This window comes from Podarcis filfolensis, assembly GCF_964270895.1.
Source record: "Podarcis filfolensis genome assembly, chromosome: 4".
Lineage (NCBI taxonomy): Eukaryota > Metazoa > Chordata > Lepidosauria > Squamata > Lacertidae > Podarcis > Podarcis filfolensis.
Genome location: NC_139607.1, coordinates 103340074 through 103366512, shown reverse-complemented (window position 1 = coordinate 103366512; position 26439 = coordinate 103340074). Strand labels below are relative to the sequence as shown.

Below are 26439 nucleotides of genomic sequence, written 5' to 3'. Positions count from 1 at the left end.
GTTATGAGCAACATTGTTGGTGTGTTGGGGTGGGGGTGTGGGTGCTGGTACGCTCTGGTGCCACCATAGTGCTGGTTGATTTTATCAGATTTTAGCCTGATTGTGGGTTGTGTTATTAAGGTTGGAGGAGTTGTTTTTCCTTAGTATGGAGTATGGGGATGTTGAAGGTGTGGGTGATGGGGAATGTGGTTGAGGTCGTCTGGACTGGTGTTGGGGTGGGGATTTCTGTGGGGGTGCGGGGCTGGGGGGGATGTTGATGGTGTTAACTAAATCTATGTTTTGGGGGGGAGAGAGAGGGGGAACGGGGGGGGGATCACCAGTCCTTCAGTTTGTGGTTTCTTCCTGGTTGCTTCATTCAGCTGCGGTTGTTGCTGTTGTAGGGTTGTCCATCTGCGATGAATTGGTTTGGTTAATCTTGGTCTGGTTTCTTGTGTCGTATGGCCGGCGGGACGGTTCTGAGCATGATGCTTGTCTGTATTGGTTTGCGTTGTTGTGCCGCTTCTGTTGTTTCTTTTTCTTCTGTACCGTCGTCCAGTTGTTTGCTGTTGTTTCCTCGTGGTTGGGGCTGTCACTTGGTGGGTTTGTCGGTTGCCATTCCGGTGGGAGGTCGAGTTCAAGGTTCTTTAGTAGTTGCAGGGCCTCAGGTATGTTGGTAGCCATGTGTTGTGTTGTATTGGTTGTTACAATGAGGCGGAAGGGGAAGCCCCATCGGTATTTGATCCCTGCTTGTTGGAGACGCTGGGTGCATGGGCGCAGGCTTTTCTTCCGGTTTAGGGTATCCTGAGATAGGTCCTGTAGGGCCAGAATGGGGGTTTCTCCATATCGAAGGTTGGTTGAGTTTCTGAGGTTGTTCCATACCTCTTCCTTCTTTTTGTAGCGTGTGAAGCATACAATGATGTCTCTTGGGGGGGCGCTGGGTTTTGGCATAGGTTTTAGGGCTCTGTGAGCCCTCTCCAAGTCATCTGCCTCAAGTTTCAGGCTTGGGATTGTGTTTTTCAGCCAGAGTATAATTAGGTCTGCTGGGCTTTTCTCCTCTGTTTTTTCAGGAAAGTTGCGGAAGCGGATGTTACAACGTCTATTGCGGTCTTCGAGGTCGGCTTGCTTAATTTTCATCTCTCTGTGTTCTGCTTCCATTTGGTTTACCAGTTCGTCCAGTTTCTTGTTCACACGTGCGTTCTCCTCCCGGTATTGCTCTATTATTTTTTCTTGCATTTGGTTCTTGTTCTCTAGAGCTTCCACTTTGGAGGTTAGATTGTTGATTAGTACCTGCATGGGAGCCATTGTGGCCTTCAGTGTTTCTTCTAATCGTGCTTCTAATCTTGCTTCCATTTCCCTCAGATCTCGTTTCGTTACTGGGTGGTCATCATCTTGAAGGGGAGTTACGGTATTAGCATTGTTTGCCATCTCCCTGGTTGATGTCATCTCAGTCTCCCTAATGGTTTTGGTTTGAGGTTGGCTTGGCGTCCTCTTGGAGTGGGGCGTGTGGTGGTTAGGAGTTGTGGCAGTGGTGATTCCTGGGTATTGTTGGGTTGCTGGGCTGATCAGGTGCTGCTGGCTGGTGGCTTTTACAGAGCGTTTGGATTAGGTGGTCATGGGGGGGCAGGTAAGCAGAGATGGATAGACTAACAGACAGACAGTTCATATAAAGGGGGGGGTTAGCAGGTAGAGATACAAGAGATTAGAGGGGTGGGGCCAGGGGAAATATGTGTTTAGGAGGGGGTTGTATATACCCAAAAGGGGTATTGGGGTCCAGTTAAGGTGGAAGTTGGGGTTGGGAGTGCGCTCAGAAATAGAGACAGACAAATAGGCTATATGTAAAGGGTGGAGGGAGAAAAAGGAAGAAGAAGAAGGAAAGAAGAAGGGGGGAGATGGAGGGGGGAGAGGGGGGATTAGAGTAAAAGAGAAGAGAGAGTGAGAGAGACAAAAAGAGAGTTGAAAGAGAGAGGAGAGATAGTACAGTAATATCAGCGGTATTAGATTGCAGCAGTAGTTTTAGCTATAGTATGAGGGGGGCAAAGTATGATATGGTGATATGAATGTGTGTATGTGTTTCCTTTAGGGGAAGGGGGGGATGGAGAGAGGGAGGAGGGAGAGAAAAGGAGAGGAGGAGGGGGAAGGGTGGGAAAAGGAAGGAGAAGAAAAGGGAGGGGAGAGAGGGAGGGTGAGCTGTGGCAATGGTATGGGGGGAGAGTCTTATTTTAAAAGAGGGGGTGGGGGGAAAGGGCTCCCCCTCAAAACCAAACTGACGAACAGGCTAAAAAGGGGGAGTTGATTTTAAAAAATAGAGGGGATAGAAAACAAAATTGGGGATGGAAAGTGAAAGGTGGGATAAAAGCAAAAAATAAGGGGGGTGAAGGGAGAGAGAGAGGAGAGCAAAAAGGGAGAGAAAAATAAACGGGGGGGGAGAGTATCAATAGCAATAGTAGTGATATGGAGGAAATTTTTGTTTTAAAAGAGAGTGGTGGTCGTAGCTGGGGGTCAAAGGTTCCCCCCTCAAGAACAAGCTAACAAATAGAATAGAAAGGGCTTTAAAAAGAGGGGGGGAATTGTGTGTGTGTGTTGTTTTTTAAAAAACAACTTATTTTCCCCTAATTACTATTATTATTTTTTGTTTGTAAAAAAGTAAGGGTGGCTGCTGCAGCAGTGGCCCCTCTTTTAAAAAGAGAAGTGATAAAAGTAGGTGTATGGCGGGGGGGGGGAATAAAAAAGAATTATTTTTTTTTTAAAAAAAGGGGGAGAGGGGGAGGAAGGGGTTTAAAAAAAACGGGATTTAAGAAAAGAAAAAAAGGGTAGTTTCTTCCTTTCTGCGATCTTTGTCATGCGGCTTTCCTCTGTTTTCCTTGCCGCTGGAGGCTGGAGTCGGCTCAGCCACGTGTTTTTCCGGAGCCTTTTTTCTGCTCACCTACGTCTCCTCTTCTTTCCCGTAGGCACAGATGGGGGCAGCAGCGGTAAAGTTGGGGCTCCTTTTCCTTTCTTTCTTTCTTTCTTTTTCTTCCTCTTTCCCCCCTTTTCCCCCTTCCCTCTTTGCCTTAGCTTCACTGTCCTCCTGGTTTTGGAGCTCCTCTCGGCTGGTGGGGGGGTGGTCGGGTGCCTTAACGGCTCAATCAAGGTTGTGGGGGGGTGTTTTGGCTCCTTTGATAGACGCCCCGGGCACCCCCAATTCCTCTCCGCTGGCAGTGCTGGCGGCAGCAGTCCTGGGAGTCCGGGAGTCGGCCAGACAGAGCCTTTTACTCTGGCTGGCTTCAGGAGCTCTTTTCTGCTGTTGCAGCCACCATGCTGCCTCGCCGGAAGTCCCCGGCAGAGAGGAATTGAGAGAGAATTAAGAGCCTCGGACGTGAGGCTGATAGTAGATTAAGACTGATGGACATCTGTTGGGGATCGAAACCGGGAAAGGGGGTGGTGGGGTTTGGGAATCCAAAGGGTGTACAATTATAATTTGTTTTTTTTTTATTTTGTTTTGTTATTAGTAAGAAAATTGGGGAATTCGTGGAAGGGAATTTGGGTCGACTTTAGAAAAAGGTTTTAAGAATGAGCACTGATGTACAAATATTGATGTTTATAAGTGACAATTGGTTTTTTTTTTTAAATGAACTAAATATAAAAAGGTTAAAAATTGGGGATAAGAACTTGTTGAACTAACAATTTGAATTGGAATATAAGAAGGGGAGGTGTGGGGAAGTCAGGGAAATATGTTATTGAAAATACGGATTGTAAACTTTATGTGTTTTTTGTTTTTTATTTTTGTTTTCTCTTTTTTGATTTTTTTATTAAGATGGAAAATTTTAATAAACATTTATTAAAAAAAAATATTTGTAATGATTGAAACAAAAATAACATTTTTGGCAATACATTCATCTTTATAGCTGCAATTCGACCCAACAATGAAAGCTTCAAATTTGACCATATTTCCAAGTCTTTTTTCACTTCTATCCAACATTTCTCATAGTTATCTTTAAATAAGTTTAAGTTCTTAGCAGTCATATTAACCCCCAAATATTTTACTTTCTTAACTAATGTTAAACCAGTCTCCTTCTGAAACCTCTCTTTCTCAATCGGTGTTAAGTTTTTCTCAAGCACTTTAGTTTTTGACTTGTTCAGCTTAAATCCTGCCACATGACCAAATTCTTGAATCAATTCTAATACTCTTTTCGTGCTAGATTCTGGCTCCTGTAACGTCAAAACTAGGTCATCTGCAAAAGCTTTCAATTTATATTGTTTGGCTCCGACCTGAATACCTTTAATCAGACAGTCCCTTCTAATCATATTCAGCAAAACCTCCAGAACCGAAATAAAAAGCAATGGGGAAATTGGGCAGCCTTGTCGTGTCCCTTTCTCTATCTTAAATTCCTCTGTCATCACATTATTAACTATTAACTTAGCCTTTTGTTCTGAGTAAATTGCACTTATACCATTTTCAAACCCTTGGCCCACCCCCATTCCCTGAAGATTTTTCTTCATAAAATTCCAGGAAATATTATCAAAAGCTTTTTCCGCATCTATAAAAATTAAAACTGCTTTGGTGTTGATGTTCACTTGCAGCTTCTCCAAAATGTTAATTATATTCCTCGTATTGTCAGACAAATGTCTACCTGGGAGAAAGCCGGCTTGATCTTTATGTATCTCTTCAACTAATACCTTTTTTAATCTGTTAGCCAAGATATCAGCAAAAATTTTGTAATCCACATTAAGCAGGGATATGGGGCGGTAGTTCTTAAGTTGTGTCTTTTCAGACTCAGTTTTCGGTATAAGTGTAATGTAAGCTTCCTTCCACAACTCTGGCGCCTTTTTCCCCTCCAAAATTTCATTACAGACCTCCTTTAGTGGCTGAATTAACCACTCTTTCAGAGATCTATAGTATTTGGAGGTAAGACCATCCGGCCCTGGAGATTTACCCAACTACATGTTCTGAATGGCACCTTCAACCTCCTGTTCTGTAATTTTGTGATTCAACATTATCTTATTTTCTTGAGAGATTTTTTGTAATCCATTTGTTCTTAAAAATTGGTCTAAATCAGTCTCTTTCTGTGGCCCTTGTGTGTATAGTTGTTTAAAATATCTCTGGAAGCACTTTCTAATCTCCAATGGATTCTGTATGTTCTTTCCTTCCACATCCAAATTTGTAATGGTGTTTAATTTTTGTCTTTTTTTCATCTGCCAGGCTAGCAGTTTCCCACATTTATTAGCCGATTCAAATGTCTTTTGTCTCATCTGCTTAATTTTCCATTCTACTTCCTGATTTATCATTTTCATATATTGTACTTGATATAGCTTTATTTCTCTCAGAATCTCTTGCGACTTTGGTTTCGCTCTTAATTTCTTCTCTCCTTCTTTTATTTTTTCCAAGATTTTATCTTTTTTCTCATTTTGAATTCTCTTCTTTATTGCATTCTGTTGAATCAGAAACCCTCTCATGACCGCTTTGCTTGTGTCCCAGATTACTCTTTTTTCAACCGTGGTATTCAAATTTATCTCAAAGTAATCTCGCAAGATTTTTTGGGCCTTCTTGGTAACCTCTTGATCTCTAAATAAGGTGTCATTCATCCTCCGTCTGAAGGAACCGATTGGTGTTAGTTTCATCTCCATCTTCACCGCATTATGGTCGGAGCAAGTTTTTGGGCAAATTTCCACTTTTCGAGTCTTAGGTGCCAGTCCTCTAGTTATCCATATTTGGTCAATTCTTGTCCATGTCATGTTGGCTTCAGAGAAGAATGTTCCCTCTCTTCCAAGGGGGTTCTTGGTTCTCCAAATGTCAATCAAGTCCATATTGTCAGTCAGTTCAAAAAAGGTTTTTGGTAGTCTGCCATCTTTAGTTACAACCTGTCTCTGCGACTTATCCATATTTGTAGATACCACTCCGTTCATATCTCCCATCAAAATAATGTTATAGTCCATGTAGTCAAGCAATGTCTCATGCAATTTCCTGAAGAATTCAGATTTCCCCTCATTTGGTGCATAAACTCCTACAATCAGAAATTTTTCTCCTTGTGATTGAATCTCAATTGCCACAAATCTTCCTTGTTCAACTTTAAAAACAAATTTCGGTGATAGGCTCTCTTTGGCATAAATAACAACTCCTCCCTTTTTAACCTTGTCCGATGAAATAAACTCTTGATCCAATCTTTTATTAATCAGTACTTTCCTGTGAAGCCTTATCACATGAGTTTCCTGTAAACAAATTAAGTCCAATTGTTCCTTTTTCAATAAATGAAAGACTTTCTTCCTCTTCTCCGGGGAATTAAATCCATGAATATTCCAACTTAATAATTGCAGAGACATGATGTGGTTATTCTATTTTCCTCCAACTGTTCCCAAAAGTTCTTCTTGTTCTGATGGTGGTATCACTTTTTTTTGTTTGTCCAGTCCCAAAGGTGGTGGTGCTATGTCTAGTACTCCTGATCTTAAAGCTCTTAGCTCTTCTAGTACTTCTTTTTGCAGGTCTTCTTCGTGGTCTCTCAAAAAAATTTCCTTATCTTCCACTGATCTTATTTTGAACTTTTTCCCTTTAAAGGTAAAAGATAGTCCCTGGGGGAATTCCCACCTAAAAACAATTCTGTTTCTTCTCAGTAGGGCCACCAGATCTCCGTAGTTGGTTCTAAGATCCAATAGATGTTTCGGTATATCCTTAAAAATCTCCACTCTCGAGTCGTTGATCTCCAAAGTTTTCTGGAAGTGCGCACTCAGTATTTTATCTCTCTCTTCTTTTGTTCGGAGGGTAACCAAACAGTCTCTCACCCTGTTTTTTCTCCCTCCTCTTCCAAGTCTGAACGCACTTACTATCTTGAAGTCTTTCTCCAGCTCCAAATTCCAAAATTTTCCAAATTCCTGCGTAAGAAAGTCAATTTGGTGATCTTTTTCAAGTTCCGGTACTGCCCTGATCCTCAGATTGGTCTGTTTCTCCCTCAGTTCAATCATAGACAGAAGTGACTGGTGATCCCCAATCTGTTTGCGCATAGGTTTTATTTCTTCCTCTACAGCCACTGCTTTTTCTTTTGCTTCCTCAGCTATTTTTCGATTAGACGCAGATTCTTCCAGCAATTTTCCAATAGATTCTGTATTGGAGTTCACCTTCTGTCCCAGATTATCTGTTTTGGTTGATTGTTCCATAACTTGTTTGCTTAGGCCTTCCAATTTTTCATAAATTTTATTTAACACAGAAGTAAAATCCCCTTCTGAAGCCATTCCTTTTGACTCAGCTTGTGCAAAATCTTCCCCCTGTGTCACAGGAGGGCCGGGAACAGATGATCTGCGTTGCTGGGAAACTATACTGGGCTGCTGCACTCTGGCCTTGCCCAATCTTGTTGTCCTATCCGTCATCACACTTTTGTCTATGAATCAAGGTCGGTCCCACGGTCAAATCTTGCCGTGGAAAATCCCCAAAGTCCAGAGTGGAAAAATCCCCCAGCTGGGTGTACAGCTTCAATGTTCCTCTAGGGGAACACTGTAGCAGTCATTAAAGTTACAATGAAGAATCTTTTCCAACTTTCTTAAGTCCCCTCAAAAAAAACAAGCAACAGTTTCAAGTCCAGAGAAGACCTTCAACAAGTATCTCCTTTGCAGAGTTAACCATTAAAAAGTTACAATGTCTATAAATAGTGCGACTCTCAATGCAACAGTTCTAGTGAACCTGGCAGTCCGTTCCCAGGAGTTAAATAATTGTCTCTGTTTTCCCCAGAAGAAATAAAGTCACTTTTCCCTCTCCCCCCCCCCTCCGCTAACCTGGGGGGGGGGAGTTCTTTCACTTTAACGTTCGGATTTAGAGCTTTAAAAGCACCAGGTTACCTTAGAAACGTCTTTGCTTTGTTCTGTGTACATAAAAGGAAGGCGGACTTCCTGTTTACGCCTTCCCGCTACAGTGCCAAATTAATCCCTTTTTTCTTCCTTTAGTCCCAATTTCTTAAGCTTCACCTACTCACGGGTAGTTGTTTAGCAGCCAAATTGTCATAGGAAAAAGGTCAGCGCTCTCCGGCAACAGCTGTGCGGCTTCACCCCACGGAAGGAGCAATTGACGCTCAGCACCGCGCCAAGCTCCCGTTATGCTCCGGAGCCCCTTGCGGGGTTCCTTCGCCAATTCGGGGGGCGCTAAGGGTGCCCGCCGAGTCCCACGTTCACAGGCTTCTCCTGCCTGTGATTTTCAAAAGGGTCTCCGCTTCGCCGTAGCGGACAGACCCACTTTCCGCGGAGCTTCTCCCTCCAGATTAGAAGGAGACCGCCATTGCCGTTGGCGCCGCCTCCGGAAGCCTCGGAGGGTGGAGTTCTGAGTCATGGAGTGCAGATACTAAATTATTTAGATAGAAATTGAATAGTAGAGGGGCCAATAGGCACCCTGGCCTGACTCCTTTAGAGGTTTTAATAGGGTCTGTTAGGTGTCCTAGGCGACTACACCTGACTCTAAGAGCCGTGTTTGCGCGCAGTGCCTGAATTAAGAGCAGAAGCTCTTAATTCTATGTAGGTCCCCTGTAGTCTGTCCCAGAGTCTGGTTCTGGAGACTGTATCAAAGGCTGCTTTTAGATCAACAAAGGCAGTGTATAGTGAGGCCGGCCTTTAGGAGAGCCATGTCACCTGGGCGCAGGATTCCAACCAATGGCTTCAAGCTACAAGAAAGGAGATTCGGACTCAACACACGTAGTCATTTTTCACGAGGCACCAATGACTCCCTTGTCAATCAGTTCTGACTTCATGCATTGACTGGAAGGAAGGAGCAACCAGGCTGATTCGCCTCGCATTAATCTCTTCGCTTGCCTCCACATTTCCACAATCTCCCTTCTAGAGGCCTACATCCTCCCTCCTCCTCCTCCTCCTCCTCCTCCTCCTCCTCCTCCTTTTTAGAAAGATAGCTCAGAGTCTGGGCTGTGGTGCAGTCCTACCCTGGTTCCCAGCAAGACTCACCCATGCTTGCTCAGGGAAACTTTCTTCTCCTGATACTGTACAACTTTTGTAACAGAACAATGTATTTGCTTTGTAGGATTTGCTAGAGCTTCTCATTCTGCTTCCAGGAGGCCAAAGGACCCCGAGAGGTTTGCAGCCAACTCTACCACCTTGATCATCAGTGGCTGAAGCCAGAAAGGCACACGAAGAGTTAAGATAAATGAAAGAGGGTAAGGATTTGCTGATTTGATTATCTAAATGGGAATACAAAAAGGGGAGGTGTGAGGAGGTCAAGGAAATAAGTTAATGAGCATAAAGTTATTAAAAATGGATTTGTTTTTAATTCTCTTTTACCTATTCGTTTTTTGTATATTGTATTTTTATTTGTATTTCTTCTTTTTTATGTATTTTTTTTAGGTTCTCTTTTTTATTTTGTTTTTTTTATATGTTCTTTTTTGTATGTTGTAAACTGATGTTTTTGTAAAATTCTAATAAATATTATATTTAAAAAAAAAAGAAAAATCGTGGAATGAAATTTTATGACCTTAGTGGAAATGTTTTAAGAGATTAAGTTCAAATAGGCATATTAGTTTTAATGAGAAATAAGATTAAAAATATTTAAGGAAAGTTAGAAGGATGTTGGAATGAAGTTATGTGGTTTTAGCAGAAATGCTATAAAGGATTAAGTAAAAGCGGATTGTTAATTGGTGAAAGAAGGGAATGTAAAATTACAGTATATTAAGATAAATTATTAGGATAAAAACAAAGATGGAAAGGATTTCCTGAAATTTCTAACTTAACTAGAATACAAAAAAGGGAGGTGTGAGGAGGTCAAGGAAACAAGCAAATGAAAGATAAGTTATGTGAAGGTTTGATCTGTTTTTGCTTTTGTTTTTTTTAATTGTATTTTTCTTTCTTTTTTGCTCTTTTTTATTGTGATGTATTGTTTGTTTTCTGTTTAATTTGGTGTTTTTTCTTTTTCTTGTGTAATCTTTAAAACTTTAACAAATATTATTTCTTTTAAAAAAGAAAAGCTAAAGCACAGAATGAACTCAGGCTTGCTAGAGAGGTTAAAAGCACCAAAAAGGGTTTTTATGGGTATGTTCGTAGCAAAAGGAAGAACAAAGAAACAGTGGGGTCACTCAGAGGAGAAGATGGTGAAATGCAAACAGAGGACACAGAAAGGGCTGAACTCCTCAATGCCTTCTTTTCTCAGTCTTCTCCGATAAAGAAAACAATGCCCGACCTGAAGAATTTGGAGCAAATGATTCAGCAGAGGAAAAACAGCCCAGAATAACAAAGGAGATAGTACAAGAATACTTGGCTAGTTTAGATGTATTCAAGTCTCCAGGGCCAGATGAACTACATCCAAGAGTATTAAAAGAACTGGCAGATGTGATCTCAGAACCACTGGCAGTCATCTTTGAGAATTCCTGGAGAACAGGCGAAGTCCCGGCAGACTGGAGGAGGGCAAATGTTGTCCCTATTTTCAAAAAGGGGAAAAGAGAGGACCCAAATAATTACCGCCCAGTCAGTCTGACATCAATACCAGGGAAGATTCTGGAGCAGATCATTAAGCAAACAGTCTGTGAGCACCTAGAAAGGAATGCTGTGATCACCAATAGTCAGCATGGATTTCTGAAAAATAAGTCATGTCAGACTAACCTGATCTCGTTTTTTGACAGAATTACAAGCCTGGTAGATGAAGGGAACGCAGTGGATGTAGCCTACCTTGATTTCAGCAAGGCATTTGACAAGGTGCCCCATGATATTCTTGTAAAGAAGCTGGTAAAATGCGTCTTGACTATGCTTCGTCTTGACTTCAAAACGACCTTGACAGATTAGAGAACTGGGCCAAAACAAACAAGATGAATTTTAACAGGGAGAAATGTAAAGTATTGCACTTGGGCAAAAAAAAAAAAGAGAGGCACAAATATAAGATGGGTGACACCTGGCTTGAGAGCAGTACATGTGAAAAGGATCTAGGAGTCTTGGTGGACCACAAACTTGACATGAGCCAACAGTGTGACGCGGCAGCTAAAAAAGCCAATGCAATTCTGGGCTGCATCAATAGGAGTATAGCACCTAGATCAAGGGAAGTAATAGTGCCACTGTATTCTGCTCTGGTCAGACCTCACCTGGAGTACTGTGTCCAGTTCTGGGCACCACAGTTCAAGAAGGACACTGACAAACTGGAACGTGTCCAGAGGAGGGCAACCAAAATGGTCAAAGACCTGGAAACGATGCCTTATGAGGAACGGCTAAGGGAGCTGGGCATGTTTAGCATGGAGAAGAGGAGGTTAAGGGGTGATATGATAGCCATGTTCAAATATATAAAAGGATGTCACATAGAGGAGGGAGAAAGGTTGTTTTCTGCTGCTCCAGAGAAGCAGACACGGAGCAATGGTTCCAAACTACAAGAAAGAAGATTCCACCTAAACATTAGGAAGAACTTCCTGACAGTAAGAGCTGTTTGACAGTGGAATTTGCTGCCAAGGAGTGTGGTGGAGTCTCCTTCTTTGGAGGTCTTTAAGCAGAGGCTTGACAACCATATGTCAGGAGTGCTCTGATGGTGTTTCCTGCTTGGCAGGGGGTTGGACTCGATGGCCCTTGTGGTCTCTTCCAACTCTCTGATTTTATGATTCTATGATTTACTGTTTTGAATTCTTGTTGTTTTTTCAGAAAAGGGATCATTTTGCAGAAATGGACCTGGATTCCTGTGAGGCAGAGAGGCCTCCGTTGGACACCAGAGAGAGGCCACTGGGTAAGGAGGAAGATGGCTTTTCTCCATTTGGTCTTGTTCTGTTGGTTTTCCAACTCATCTGAGGGTTCTTTTCATCTTTTTTTTTTTTTTTTTTGAGGGGTGGGGGTTGGGAACAAGGGTTCAGAGGAGGGGAGATGTATTTCTGCACACCTAACATGAAATGGGCACAAACGTTCAACTGCACTCAGCAGGTAAGGCTTTCTCAAAGCCCATCTGTAGTTAGAGATGTCCTGTTTCCTCTGTGAGAGAAGCAGGCACTCCTGGCATCCTGATTACCTTTTTTCTCTTGCAGGTGAAAGAATGATGCCGGCAAGACCTCCTGATCCATCTTTTCATGGGGGCAGAAGGGAAGCAGTGGCTGTGGAACCAGATCAGGTCAGGGGAAGCTGTCTTGTGGGGTCAGAGGCCGAGGGATGGAGCAATGTCATGGACTGGTTGGGCACAGAGGAATGGTGGGAGGAAGCAGCTGGGGAACCAGGAAGGGAAGATGGCTCTGAGCCCAAGGAGTGGAGGTGGAGGAAGGATTGGCGGTCAGAGGGAGAAGCTTGGGAAGAGGAGGTGTCAGAAGCTGAAGGGGCAACAGGGCTTAGTGAGCTGGGAGACTCTGAGGCAGAATGCTGTGCAGAATCAGAGGCAGAAGAAGAAGGCGGCGAGTGGGAGGAGGGAGGTTGAGAGGCAGAGGTGAGTCAGGAGAAGGAGGAGCCACCGGAGGCTCCCTCTCCTTCTGCCAGAATCCACCCTCCCTGCTTGTCTCTCAGAGCCAAGAGAGGTCTAACATGGAGGAGCAAAGGCAGGCTGCACACTGGCACACAGTTCAATCGCTTGCCAGAAACCCCAGAGAGGAGGGGACTTGGAAAGCTGTGGGGAGGCGGGGGCCTTCACTCTCAGCAACTGCTTTTGTGGAGGAAGATGCTCAGGGAATGAGCTGCTGTTCTCATGAAGTCCGAAACTCAGCCAAGTCTGTGAACATCGTGCTCTTGCTGATAAAGAGTAAACTCCAGCTGTGAACTGTGGGATTTCCTGCCCAGATAACTCTGTGACACCAGCCTTCTGAATGTTGACAGTAGGATTCATCTGTAGTTGCAGTTTTCATGGAATCCTAGAGTTGAAAGGGACCCCAAGGGTCATCAAGTCCCACCCCCTGCATTGCAGGAGTCTCAGCTAGATCCTCCAAGACAGATGGCCATCCAAACTAGGCTTCTTGTATTTCTATATTTATCAGTGAATGCTAAAATAGGCTTCTAAGCAGCGGACAGACGATAACAAATAATTTCCAGGATTCACCTAGCCAGCCCTATCTGCTGCAAAATGGGGCCTGCCCCCCACTCCTCCCCCTCTCCATGCCCCCATGAACCCCTGGAATTTCGCTCTAGGGCATTGGAAGGGAACCTCCCCAGAACAACTCACGAGGAGAGGAGAAAGTGGATCCTTCCATCGGTGAAACTGGAATGCTTGCGTAGGCAGAAAAACGTAAACATAAGCTGGAGTACCACCTATTTGCAAAAAGACGAATACCCACACTTAAAATGCAGAATAAAAGAATTCAATTAAAGCGTTAAAATAGGTACCCATAATAAAAATGTGCAGCAAAGCAATCCTATTGAAATAACACAGCAATTAACAGGAAGGAAATAACAGAGCATTGTGTAGCAGATCATATTTCTGCTGTCTCAGAGGAGGACATTTCCCTTTTTCTTTTAGGGTCCAGTGTGCTTTGAAGATGTCGCTGTTCGTTTCACGGACGAGGAGTGGGAGTTGCTGGATCCTAACCAGAGAGCTCTGCATAAGGACGTCATGGAGGAGAATTGGGGGATCGTGGCCTCTCTTGGTAAGCCTCCGTGTGGGATCGTCATATCTGCCAGGAAATTCAAAAAATATCTCTATGTGACAAACCTCATATATTTTCACAGCGCCCCCTACAACACCTGGGAACCTAACACCCCCACAAGAAATAGTAGATTACAGTTTTTTCTGTGAACAATCTTCCTCCAGTTCTGCCTCCTTCTACCACAGTTGGGCTGATCTGAACTGCCCAGGCATCTTAAATGTCAGCTTCAGAGTTGTTAAGAAAGATAAGTAGCTTCTGTCAGGTTTTCTGTTTTTGCTTTTGCTCCTGTCAGTCTTGGGTTGACCAAAGAGACGACTGACACTGGAGATGGAGGGGATGCCATGACTGGGCCAAACAACATCTGTCCCAGAGAAGAGCCAGGCTGATTGAATCTCAGGTAGTACTAGCAGTGATAATAATAGTAATAATAATTTTTATGTATACCCTGTCCATCTGGCTGGGTTGCCCCAGCCAATCTGGGAAGCTTCCAGCACATATACAGTGGTACCTCTGGTTGCGAATGGGATCCGTTCCGGTGATCCGGCCAGATCCCGAGGTTTTCGCAACCCAAGGATCACTGCGCATGGATTTGCCGCTTTCATAAGCTGATGTTTATATAACCCGAGGGTTACGTAACCCAAGGTGCTACTGTATAAACATGAAACAGTAATAATAACAACAATCTAATCCAATGAAAAAAGTACAAAATTTTTACAAAAAGTACAAAATTTATAAAATGAGTAACTTTCTTCAAACAAAGCAACATTCAACCAACGATTAGAATCCAATAATAAATACATTGGTTTATTACAGATAACAAAGGTAATGAAGACTGCCTTCTCTACAACAAATTTAATGAGCATTATTCCCTAACTGGGGGCTCCATTTGTTCCTGAGGCTCTAATCCCTTTTTCTCTCCATTGCAGATTGTGATGAATTGGAAATCAAGAACAAAGGTGACGACAACACAATCTGCAGAGTGGAGAAGGCACGTAAAAATTTGGAGTGTGGAAAGAGCTGCAGTCAGAGCTCCCATTCCAGTTCCCATCAACAAAATCTCATTGGAAAGAAACCCTATCAGTGCATTGAATGTGGAAAGAGCTTCAGTACGAGCTACTCTCTAACATCCCATCAAAGAATTCATACAGGGGAGAAACCCTATCACTGCGTGGAATGTGGAAAGAGCTTCAGTAGCAGCTCCAATCTCACTTCCCATCAAAGAGTTCATACAGGGGAGAAACCCTATCAGTGTATGGAATGTGGAAAGAGCTTCAGTCACAGCCACAGTCTCACTTCCCATCAAAGAATTCATATAGGGGAGAAACCCTATCAGTGTGTGGAATGTGAAAAGAGCTTCAGTATGAGCTCCGATCTCATTAGGCATCAGAGAATTCATACAGGGGAGAAACCCTATCAGTGTATGGAATGTGGAAAGAGGTTCAGTCACAGCCACAGTCTCACTTCCCATCAAAGAATTCATACAGGGGAGAGACCATATCAGTGCGTGGAATGTGGAAAGAGCTTCAGTCACAGCCACAGTCTCACTTCCCATCAAAGAATTCATACAGGGGAGAAACCCTATCAGTGTGTGGAATGTGGAAAGAGCTTCAGTCACAGCCACAGTCTCACTTCCCATCAAAGAATTCATACAGGGGAGAAACCCTATCAGTGTGTGGAATGTGAAAAGAGCTTCAGTACGAACTCCGAGCTCACTTCCCATCAAAGAATTCATACAGGGGAGAAACCCTATCAGTGTATGGAATGTGGAAACAGCTTCAGTCAGAGCTCCCATCTCACTTCGCATCAAATAATTCATACAGGGGAGAAACCCTATCGGTGCATGGAATGTGGAAAGAGCTTCAGTAGAAGCTCCGATCTCACTAAACATCAAAGAATTCATACAGGGGAGAAACCCTATCAGTGTGTGGAATGTGGAAAGAGCTTCACTGATAGCTCCAATCTCACTTCCCATCAAATAATTCATTCAGGGGAGAAACCCTATCAGTGTGTGGAATGTGGAAAGAGCTTCAGTAGCAGCTCCTCTCTCACTAAGCATCGAAGAATTCATACAGGGGGGAAACCATATCAGTGTATGGAATGTGAAAAGAGCTTCAGTCACAGCCACAGTCTCACTTCCCATCAAAGAATTCATACAGGGGAGAAAGCCCATCAGTGCATTAAATGTGGAAAGAGCTTCAGAAGCAGCTTCGATCTCACTAAACATCAAAGAATTCATACAGGGGAGAAACCCTATCAGTGTGTGGAATGTGGAAAGAGCTTCAGTCAGAGCTCCAATCTCACTTCCCATCAAAGAATTCATACAGGGGAGAAACCCTATCAGTGTGTGGAATGTGGAAAGAGCTTCAGTATGAGCTTCAATCTCACTTCCCATCAAAGAATTCATACAGGGGAGAAACCCTATCAGTGCATTGAATGTGGAAAGAGCTTCAGTATGAGCTCCAATCTCACTTCCCATCAAAGAATTCATACAGGGGAGAAACCCTATCAGTGTGCGGAATGTGGAAAGAGCTTCAATCAAAAGTCCAGTCTCACTTACCATCAAAGAATTCATACAGGGGAGAATCACGGAATTGTAGAATTTTTGAGCTGAAAGTGATCCCTGGTGCAATCTATTTCACCCCTTATGATGCTGGCATAGCAAGTAAAGCATCCATGACAGATGACCATCCAACTTCATTTGAAAACCTCAAAGAATGGAAATTCCAGCACTCCCAAGGGAGTCCAATCCACTAACAGCTCTTGCTGTCAAAAAGTTCTTCCGCATGTTTAGTCAGTCTTTTTTTTAAAAAAACAACTTGAAGGCATTTGTTTGTGTCCTACCCTGTGGAGCAGGCGTCTGATTGGGAAGACCCAGTTCTCCGAGTGCATGTTCTGGAAGTTGGGCAATAGGGGCAGTACAGGATTCCTTTTGGTGTACCGACCTCTGCACCGCACCAAGGATTCCCTGCCTGAGCTGCTCCAGGTCGTGGCGGATGTTCTCCTGGGGACACCTAGTTTGGTTGTCCTAGGGGATTTCAACATCCACGCCGACATGACCTTACAACAGTTGCACTGTTTTAGTGTTGTTAGCCGCCCTGAGCCCGGCTTCGGCCGGGGAGGACGGGATATAAATAAAATTTACTATTATTATTATTACAAGGGGCCACTTGGGACTTCGTGGAAAGCATGGCCTCCATGGGGCTTTCCCTGAATATGTTTGGCCCAACTCATAGCCGCGGACATAACTTAGACCTGGTGTTCACCTCTATGGATGTTGGTGATCTAACACTAAGTAAAAGCGAAACTAAAGAAGTGCCATGGTCAGATCACTTCCTGGTGCAACTGGACTTCTCCGCGAACCTTCCCCTCCTGCAGGGAGGTGGGACCGATTCAGATGGTCCGCCCCTTAATGGATCCAAATGGTTTCCAGAGAGTGGTAGGGGATGTTTTATCCCATGTTGATGGCCTTTCAGCTGATTTCTGGTGGCCCGCTGAAATGTGGAGTTAACCAGGGCTATTGACTGGCTCCGAAGCGCCCTCTCCGATTGCATGGAGCCCGGACAGCCCCGTGGTTTTCTTCGGAGCTGAGGGTGATGAAACAATCGCTGAGATGGCTAGAGCGCCAGTGGCGGATAACCCATTCTGAAGCTGACCGGACACGGGTTAGAGCTTAATGTTGAGCCTACCAAGTGGTGATAGCGACAGCCAAGAAGACTTTCTTCACCTCCTCTATTACATCTGCAGAAAACAGCAGCAGGAGACTCTTTCAGGTGGTTCACAATTTAGCAGTACCACCTGCTTCATTAGGGCCAGTACAGGCCACATGATCTCCTGCAATGATTTTGCAAAGTTTTTTGCGGACAAAGTTGCTCCGATTCAAGAAGACGTAGACTCCACCGTGGGAGCAGTGCTAGAGTCCTGTCTAGTCATGTTGGATCAATTCCAATCTGTTACCCCCGAGGATGTGGACAAGCTGCTTGGACGAGAGAAACCAACCACTTGTCTCCTTGATCCTTGTCCATCCTGGCTTATAAAAGCTGGCTGAGAAGGGCTGGGCGATGGGCTTCGTGGGGTGGTGAAAGCTTCCCTCCGTGAGGGAGCCTTCCCGGACCCATCTTTGGATGTGGCCACGATGGCCAACTATCGCCCAGTCTCAAATCCTCCATTCTTGGGCAAGGTGATTGAGTGAGTGGTTGCTGAACAACTCTAGGCACGCCTGGAAGAAGCGGACCATTTGGATCCCTTCCAGACGGGATTCAGGCCTCAACATGGGACTGAAACTGCCTTGGTCGCGCTGGTTGATGATCTCTGGCGGGCTAGGGACAAAGGTGAGAGCTGTTTCCTAGTTCTGCTGGATCTCTCAGCGGCGTTTGATACCATCAACCATAACATCCTTCTGGACCGTCTTGAGGGGCTGGAAGCTGGGGGCACTGTCATACAGTGGTTCCGCTCCTTCTTCCTGGGTCGTGTTTACAAAGTGGTGGGGGGGGGGATGAGTGTTCAGACTCCTGGGCTCTCACTTGTGGGGTGCCTCAGGGTTCCATCCCCTTCCCCCATGCTTTTCAACATTTACACGCAGCCGCTGGGAGAGATCATCAGGAGGTTTGGGCTGGGTGTTCATCAATATGCGGATGATACCCAGCTCTACCTCTCTTTTAAATCAGAACCAGTGAAGGCAGTGAAGGTCCTGTGTGAGTGTCTGGAGGCGGTTGGAGGATGGATGGCGGCTAACAGATTGAGGTTGAATCCTGACAAGACAGAAGTACTGTTTTTTGGGGACAGGAGGCGGGCAGGTGTGGAGGATTCCCTGGTCCAGAATGGGGTAACTGTGCCCCTGAAGGACCAGGTGCGCAGCCTGGGAGTCATTTTGGACTCATAGCTGTCGATGGAGGCACAGGTCAAATCTGTGTCCAGGGCAGCTGTTTACCAGCTCCATCTGGTACGAAGGCTGAGACCCTATCTGCCTGCGGACTGCCTCACCAGAGTGGTGCATGCTCTGCTCATCTCCCGCTTGGACTGCTGCAATGCGCTCTACATGGGGCTACCTTTGAAGTTCTACCCAGACACTGAGGTCCAGCACCGAGGGCCTTCTGGAGGTTACCTCACTGTGAGAAGCTAAGTTACTGGGAACCAGCCAGAGGGCCTTTTCGGTAGTGGCGCCCTCCCTGTGGAACGCCCTCCCACCAGATGTCAAAGGGAACAACAACTACCAGACTTTTAGAAGACATCTGAAGGCAGCCCTGTTTAGGGAAGCTTTTAATGTTTGATGTATTAGTATTTTAATATTTTATTTGAAGCCGCCCAGAGCGGCTGGGGAATCCCAACCAGATGGGCGGGGTATAAATAATAAATAATAATAATTATCATTTTATTTTCTTACTCCTGTAGTAACCTATGTTATCCATCATTTGAGAACCACGATATTGTTCTCCCTTTGCTCTTCTTTCATTTTTATCACAGTCTTTGAACTCTAATACTTTGTAGGAGCGAGGTTTTAATTTCATGAAGTGAGGCACCTCATCCTCTATTAACAGTCGTAGCTGAGATAGGAAGTCCATGTTGAGGGTCTGGAGAGAGTGTTCAGACGGGACTTAATCTGGAGGGAGAAGCTGTGGGAAGAGTCTTCTTCTGGGTTCTCCTTCCATACGGGAGGGGAGAGATTTTCTAGGAAAAGGAGATTTCTAAGTCAGTAAATAGGACTCAGAGGATCCCCTGGGGACTCAGCAGATCCCCTCGGGAGTGGGACTGCTAAGAGAGAGGGGAACCGAGGGAAAGTGGCCCCTCGCTCACGGACCAAAGTATGAAGCCATGAAGGAAGCTGGGCTGTCCTGTCCTAACTAAGGAAGGGAATGAGAGAGAAGCAGTGCCTGTACAGTGGTACCTCGGGTTAAGAACTTAATTTGTTCTGGAGGTCTGTTCTTAACCTGAAACTGTTCTTAACCTGAAGCACCACTTTAGGGAATGGGGCCGCCGGAGCACGATTTCTGTTCTCATCCTGAAGCAAAGTTCTTAACCCGAGGTACTATTTCTGGGGTAGCGAAGTTTGTAGCCTGAAGCGTATGTAGACATATGTCACGCAGACATATTGGAGACATATGTCACACAGACAATTTCAGAATGGATGGGAGAAAGCAAAGATTGGTTGGGAGCTGTTTCAGAATTAGATCGCGTGAAAATTGAGAACGGAGGCAGCCAGGAGATGTTTTATTAACACTAGTAACAAAAAGAGTGAAGGACGCAATCCTTCAGAACAGTTTTTGAAAAAAATCATGTGGTTGCCAGACAGAAAGTAGATATCTTTAGAGAGATTCCACTGAAATTGAGACTTAGAAGAACCAAATATAGATATTTAACAATAGCACTCAGGAGAGCTGACATTAGATATAAATGGGAATTCCCAGAGGGCATTTCCTTTACATACACGAAAAGGAGATACAGAATTTCAGAGAATCCTTTGACAAATACAGGAGAGACTTAGATTCCAACTGCTGAAAGGCACATGCGGTATTCTGTTAGAATGGGAGACGAAAGAAGAAGAGGTGAAACCAGTTATGATTAAATGGGCACAAGATATAGGTCATAATATTATTGTGGAAGATTGGGAAAGGTTATGGAAAACCAATTTAAAATTCACAGAGTGTTCCTTGCTGAAACAAAATTATATGAAGATGATGTATAGATGCTATATGACACCAATGCAGTTAGGAAGAATGAAGAAAACCAGCTCAAATATGTTTTGGAAGTGTAAAGAAAGAGATGGGACTTTTTACCATATGTGGTAGGATTGTAATGAAATCAAAAAGTTTTGGGAAATGATATATAATGAGTTGAAGAAAATGTTCCAATTAACATTTGTTTAAAAACCTGAAGCATTCTTGTTAGGGATTGTAGGAAAAGACCTGCCAAGGAAACTGAAAAATATCTTTATGTATGAGACAACGACGGCAAGAGTCTTAACAGCACAAGGATGGAAGAATGAGGAAATCCCGACTAAAGAACTATGGCAAGAGAAATTGATGGAAATCACAGAATTGGCAAAATTGACACACAAACTACGTGACTAGGATAACTGTGATTTTAAAGATGAATGGGAACCCTTTACAAAGTACTTACAGAAGCAACAAAATGAACTGGACTCCTTGGCAGGTTTTGAATAAACATTTACAAACTTTTTATTAATAACATTTATATAGATGAATTAAGGATCTGTACAGTTTTGTAACATGCAGAAAATAACATATGTTGATAAACCAGAGAGAGAAGCTGAGGGAAGTCTGGGGGAGAGGGGAGGGTGGGTCAGGTTTTTTGGAGAGGGGAAAAATAAGGGGGGGGGTTAAGGATAATATGTTTTTGGATAAAATGTTATGTTGAAATTACTAATAAAAATATTTTTAAAAAACATTTTGAAAGCGTGTGTGTGTGTTTTTACAATCAAGCAATGTATACATTTTATGAAAATTACAATACATCATAACATCATATAACATAAGAAAGAGTTATAAAATTTTTCATAAAATAGCGCACTGTCTTTCAAGTTGTGTCTTCCTGGAGTTCCACACCTCTGCTGGGTGGAGAGGAAATGGTCTCTCCTCCTTCATCTCAGCTCCACAGCAGTTCTCTCAAAAAGACTTGGCACTCCAGAAGGCGGAACCCTTTATAACATAAAAACATTATCAAACAAGGAACTTACGGTGCTGGGGAAATAGTAGTAGTAGTAGGAGGAGCAGTAGTAGAAGTATTTATTCAATTTATATACCCCCCTTTTATCTGAATTTCCCAGGGCAGTGTACAACATTAAAAGCACAATACAGAACAACAATGATAAAAACATAATAAAAAGCATACTGTGAGACAGCCTACTAATGCAGCACTCCTTCTAAAACTTGAGCGGAGACTCACTGCTCACCTGCTTTTACGGCCACTATGGGGCTGTGGTGATTCATCCAAGGGAGGCTCCTCTGCTGGCCCTCTGAAGATTCTGACATCGTCCACTCTTTCTCCTGTCACCCACAGCCATAGAATATGAATAGAGTTGTCCTCCCAAACTCTGCCTACCCTCCAACATGTTGCTGAGGGAATTTGGGACCTGCGACTTTTGGGGCCACGCTCCTGAATGAGTCACGTAAATCACGCAAGAGCAAGGACCCCCCAAAATGGGCCTCTTTTGGGGCCACACATTCACGGGAACCAAAACAGGCCATCCTGGGAGCCAATCAGAAGCCAGGGTGTCAACTCAATCAATTAACCATCAACCATGCCAAGTCCAAGATCCTGATCTTCTCCAGAAGCCGGAGATTATACAAATGGAAGCTTGGTGGGGCAAAAATAGAGCAAGTCCTAAAATTTCAATACCTAGGAGTTATTTTTCAATACAATTTGGGGTGGAAAGCTCACATTCAACACCTACTTAATAAGGCCAAAACCTTGTCATATGCGCTCCTCCGATTCTTCTTTTCGGACGGAGCTTTGCATGTTCCCTCGGCCCTAAAGGTGTTCAAGGCAAAAGTGGTTGCCGTGCTTGCTTATGCTGCCCCGCTCTGGGCCGTGATGACAGATCTTGCTCCCCTTGAGACTCTGCAAAGCCAATTCCTACGTCGGCTCCTAATGCTCCCCCTGTGCGTAAGCAACGCAGCCATGCGACTAGAATTGAAGGTCGCATCCCTAGAAACTTGCTTGTGGAAGCAAGTCTTCAATTACTGGTTATCATTGTGGCATAGATTACCAAACCATTACCTTGCCCAATGCTTATGGCGAGATGAATTCTCTAGCCTTTGGACTAGTAGAATTCATGCCAAACTCCTGAGTTATGGAATCTCTCCCTCAGATTCCCTAAAACTAGACCAAATCACTGCTCAGAGACTGATCCGCCAAAGACTGGATGACATCGATTTACAGCGAAATTATACGCTGGGGGGAGGTGTTTGTTCGCCCCAGAACATTGGTATCACTTTAACTTACTGCCTCCCATCATACCTCTCCTCCCTTTCGACTGTTGCACATAGACTGGCCTTCACCAAAGCGAGGTTTAACGTTTTTCCCTCCAATGTCCTGAGACATAGGTTCTCAAAGGGCCAAGCCCCCGCCGTGTGCGAATGTGATAAGGTGACGCCGGAGTCGCTCCAGCACATTATGTTCACTTGCCCCTTGTTTAATGTGCTACGGGCAAATTTGTTGGGATCAATCATACAGAAACTAGAGGGTACCCCACCAAAATTCCACCTTGCCCAAATCTTGCAGGACAAGGATACCCACACGACCCTGAAGGTGGCTAGGTTCCTAGTTGCTGTCCTTTCCCAAAAGCGACGCCAAGGAGCTCTACAAGCTAATTAAGGCGTAGTATGCCTTTCCATTTTATAGTATTTTATTGTTATAGTGGTGTTTTAGCGATTGCTTTTTTTTCTCCTTACGGCACAAGCTGTTATTTATGTGTTGTTTTTACCTGTATGGGCCTATGGCCGTAATAAATGATATTCAGAAGCCAGGGTGGCTTCTGGAATTGCAGGATGTCCCACTCAAAGCAGGACAGTTGACAGGTATGTGAAGACCGCCAATGATGGAGAGTCCACAACCCATAGTGCAGGCATCCCCAAACTGGGCCCTCCAGATGTTTTGGGACTACAACTCCCATCATCCCTAGCTAACAGGACCAGTGGTCAGGAATGATGGGAATTGTAGTCGCAAAACATCTGGAGGGCCGAGTTTGCCTATGCCTGCCATAGTCAATATGACTGCCTTTCCCACTGGCTGAGATGCTTCTACCCATTTCATCTGCATAGCCAATCCAGATCCAGCAGTCCTGTGTGGCACCTTGAAGGCTCTCCTATTGAAATATACTCGGAGTTGAGTGTGGATTTCATGCTCTTTATTCAGCGCATAGTTTTAAGGAGGAATGAATGTTCCCCCGGAATGTCTGCTTTATATATGTTATTTACACAATGGGCCCCACATGATTGGCTAATTCCAGGATTCACCTGCAGGCAAAATCACTTTTGTGACTTTTGTAATTTGTCCCCACAAAACACTTCATCCCAGTTTCTTCCTATCTGGTCAAAGGGCCTCTGCTACACGTTACCAAATGTAAGAATTCACTGATAAATGTATCTATGTACTGGCTCACTGGGAAAACTTCAGAAATTCATATAGACATGTGAGCTCAGCTACTCAGCAGCCCCTCTGCCTGAGGGATAATCCCTGGCATCCTGATACCTGAGTGCCAGACAGGTAGCCATTCCAGAAATAACAAACCCAGACGAAGGCAAAAGGGTCAGGTTACATTCCGTGGGTGTTTGATGGAAGGCAAGGGGAACCATGGGGCAGGGTCCAGGATGCTCAGATTACTGCCACCAGACCTCCCCTTTCATGATGTATGAGTGATGTAGTTTGGGGGGTTGCAACATGGGGATTAGCAGCTGATAAAAGTTTGGAGGCTCTGCTGTTTGGGGCTTCCATCTTGTTCCACCTGGTTGCAGGTGGGAGTCCTGTCTCGACAGTCTTCAAGAAAGACCAAGCCTACTGGCTGCTCTTTTGCTCTGCTATTCCTGGCCGGTGTCCTTGTTTTTTGTCCAAGGGAGCCCTCAGATTTCTCCATTAACAAAACGTACCCAAAGCCTTCAAAATGTGCCCTTTCCTGCATTTTGCAGCTCAGCAATGTGTAGCCCCAGGAGAGGCAGGAACAGTGTGTCTTCCTGTTCCCCCCTCAGCTGAGACCTGGCTGGATGGAGACCTGAGAGCCACCTCTCAATATTTGGAGGGCTGACCCATGGAAGAGGGAGCCAGCTTGTTTTCTCCTGCTCTGGAGGGGAGCACCCAGAATAAGGGACCCAGAGGACCAGAAAGCAGTTTCTGCTGCCTAAACAGCAGGAAGAACATTCTGACGGGAAGAGCAGCAGAATCCCTTGGGAGATGGCGGACTCTCCTTCCTTGGAGGTTTTTAAGCAGAGGTTGGATGCTTTGGCTGAGATTCCTGCCTTGCAGGGGGGCTGGAATAGATGACCCTTAGGGCTCCCTCCCATTCTAGGATGAGGTTCCTTGCTTCCTGCAAACCCCTTTTCCCTGCAACCTCTTCCTCCAGTTTCTGGCCAAGGGAGGGAGCGGATCACAGACCAACCAAGAGCGTCCCCTCAAAATGAGCATCTCTGGGATTGTGCAATGCAGGAGAGAAAAGGCAGAGAGGACTGAGCAGGGTGGACTCGGCTTTGCAAGGGTTAAAGGGACCTGAGCTGCATTCCTAGAGAGGACAGGAAGTAAAGGGGGGCCAGGTCCTCCAGAGGAAAAGCCCCTCCCTCCCCTTCCTGCAAGGGGGGTTGCTTTCTGCTATTGCAAATGCTGCATTGCTCTCTTCCACGGGGATCTGGTGAGTCTCCTCTCCCCCCCCCCCAGGAGGGTGCAGTGGGGAGAAGGGGGGGTCCCAGGGATGCAGCAGGGGAGGGTGGCTCATGTGGGGGGGGAGCCCCAGGGAGCAGGGGGTCCTGCCAGGGAGGGGCGAGGTCGCACGAGGTCCTCAACTACAGTACTGTGTATTCTGCATTTGTATAAAGACGCTGCTTACTCCTTTGGGAAGGGCAATCCTCTCCTGGGATGTAATGAGTCTCCTCTCTCCCCCCCCCCCAGAGGGTGCAGTGGGGAGAAGGTGGGGGTCCCAGACCTCTTTGTTTCCCTTCTTTCTTTCTTCTTTTACCGCCCCCTTATTGGCAGAGGAGGCCAGCCAAGCAGATCAAGCCAAGCTTTATGAGGAGCTGGGTATCTTTAGTTGGAGAGGAGGAGACAGAGAGGAGACAGGAGAGCCATGCCAGATTAGATAATTTATTACGGTCAGAGACCAGCTTATAAAACACACTTGGGGGTACAGTCACAGAAGTAAAACAGGCAATTTATGTACAACAAAAAATTTAAAAACAATGTACACCAATAAACTACACCAGGGAGTTGACTCAGAGTCACCCATGAAACCGAGTTTGGGGATTTTCATGACAGACTATTTTGAGTTGGGAGATGGTCTGCGCGTACAGATCTGTACACAGAATCTGGCGACCATCCAGGTCATCTTCTGATCTTTGCCTAACAGGGAAAGGTCAAATTTTTGCTTTTGCGGGAGGTCAGCGAGCCTCACCAGCAGGGGATCAATGGTCTTACTACGTGCCTCTTCGTAAAAGGGACGTCTAAAGAACAAGTGTTTTTGCTTCCTATCTCTCCCAATGGGCAGGTGAAAAGTCTCTGAGCATACGGGACTTTTCTAAAGGCTCCATCCAGGACCAGCGATGGAAGAGCCGAGCTTCTGGCGAGTGTAAAGGCCCTTCTTGCATTTCTAGATGCGAGAAAGAAGAGATATTCTGCCGGTGCAGCTATATATTTCTCGATTTCTCCAATTTTATGGTCGGGGCACCTTGTGCAGTCCTGTTGTCTCTCGGTATCTAATATTCTTTGCCTGACCGTGGCTTTGGCCTGGCCCAAGTGTTCAGAACTGCAGTCTGCCAGCCTGACTGGAATTGGTCACAGAGGGTCAGTGGGGCTATCCCTCGGGGGAGCAGATTCAATGTCAGCCATTTGTAGATTGATGTTAGGCAGATGCTAGCCTCCACTCTCATCATCCCCGTTTCTCATCTAACCCATGCATTTGAGACACATCTGGGCACTTGGAGGAGAGCTCTAAGAAGTCCAGATTGAACTCTCTCAAGGGGGGAGGAAGCCGAGGAAGGCGGGGGCAAAAAGGAACCATAAAGGAGTTGTGCCAAAGTTTTGGCCTTGTATAGTTTTCGAGCTGCGGGAACGAAGAAGCCCCCTTGTGCTCTGAAAAATTTAAGGATACAATTTGCGGGTTTTTCCGCTGAACTCCCGATGGAGTTTATGTGTAGTTTGTTGGCTCCTGAGGCCTGTACCACCATTCCTAGATACTTATAGTTTGTGACTTGTTCTAATTTATGGCCTTGGAGTTCCCAGCTTTTAAGCTTTGGTTTTGCCCCCAAAGCGAGTATCTTGGTCTTTT

At 44.9% G+C, this 26439-nt stretch overlaps 3 protein-coding genes across 3 annotated transcripts in view; all 3 read left to right on the top strand.

Annotated features, from left to right (window-relative positions):
- LOC310760754 (uncharacterized protein) overlaps nucleotides 1-17202 on the top strand; it is a 33543-nt gene extending 16341 nt beyond the window's left edge. Inside the window, exons 3-7 of the mRNA XM_083609892.1 lie at nucleotides 11548-11629; nucleotides 11922-12004; nucleotides 13331-13457; nucleotides 14384-16523; nucleotides 16618-17202. Coding sequence (XP_083466018.1) covers nucleotides 11569-11629; nucleotides 11922-12004; nucleotides 13331-13457; nucleotides 14384-16068 — 1956 coding nt within the window. The 5' untranslated portion in view covers nucleotides 11548-11568 and the 3' untranslated portion in view covers nucleotides 16069-16523; nucleotides 16618-17202. The remainder of the gene's footprint in view (nucleotides 1-11547; nucleotides 11630-11921; nucleotides 12005-13330; nucleotides 13458-14383; nucleotides 16524-16617) is intronic.
- Nucleotides 17203-24284: 7082 nt separating this feature from the next.
- The window catches only part of LOC310760733 (uncharacterized protein), a 73605-nt gene continuing 71450 nt past the window's right edge, over nucleotides 24285-26439 (top strand). The window contains exon 1 of the mRNA XM_083609815.1: nucleotides 24285-24759. The gene's annotated coding sequence lies outside the window, so the exon portion shown is untranslated. The remainder of the gene's footprint in view (nucleotides 24760-26439) is intronic.
- The window catches only part of LOC310761883 (uncharacterized protein), a gene marked incomplete at its 3' end in the record, with an annotated part of 95645 nt that continues 93960 nt past the window's right edge, over nucleotides 24755-26439 (top strand). The window contains exon 1 of the mRNA XM_083612082.1: nucleotides 24755-24810. The remainder of the gene's footprint in view (nucleotides 24811-26439) is intronic.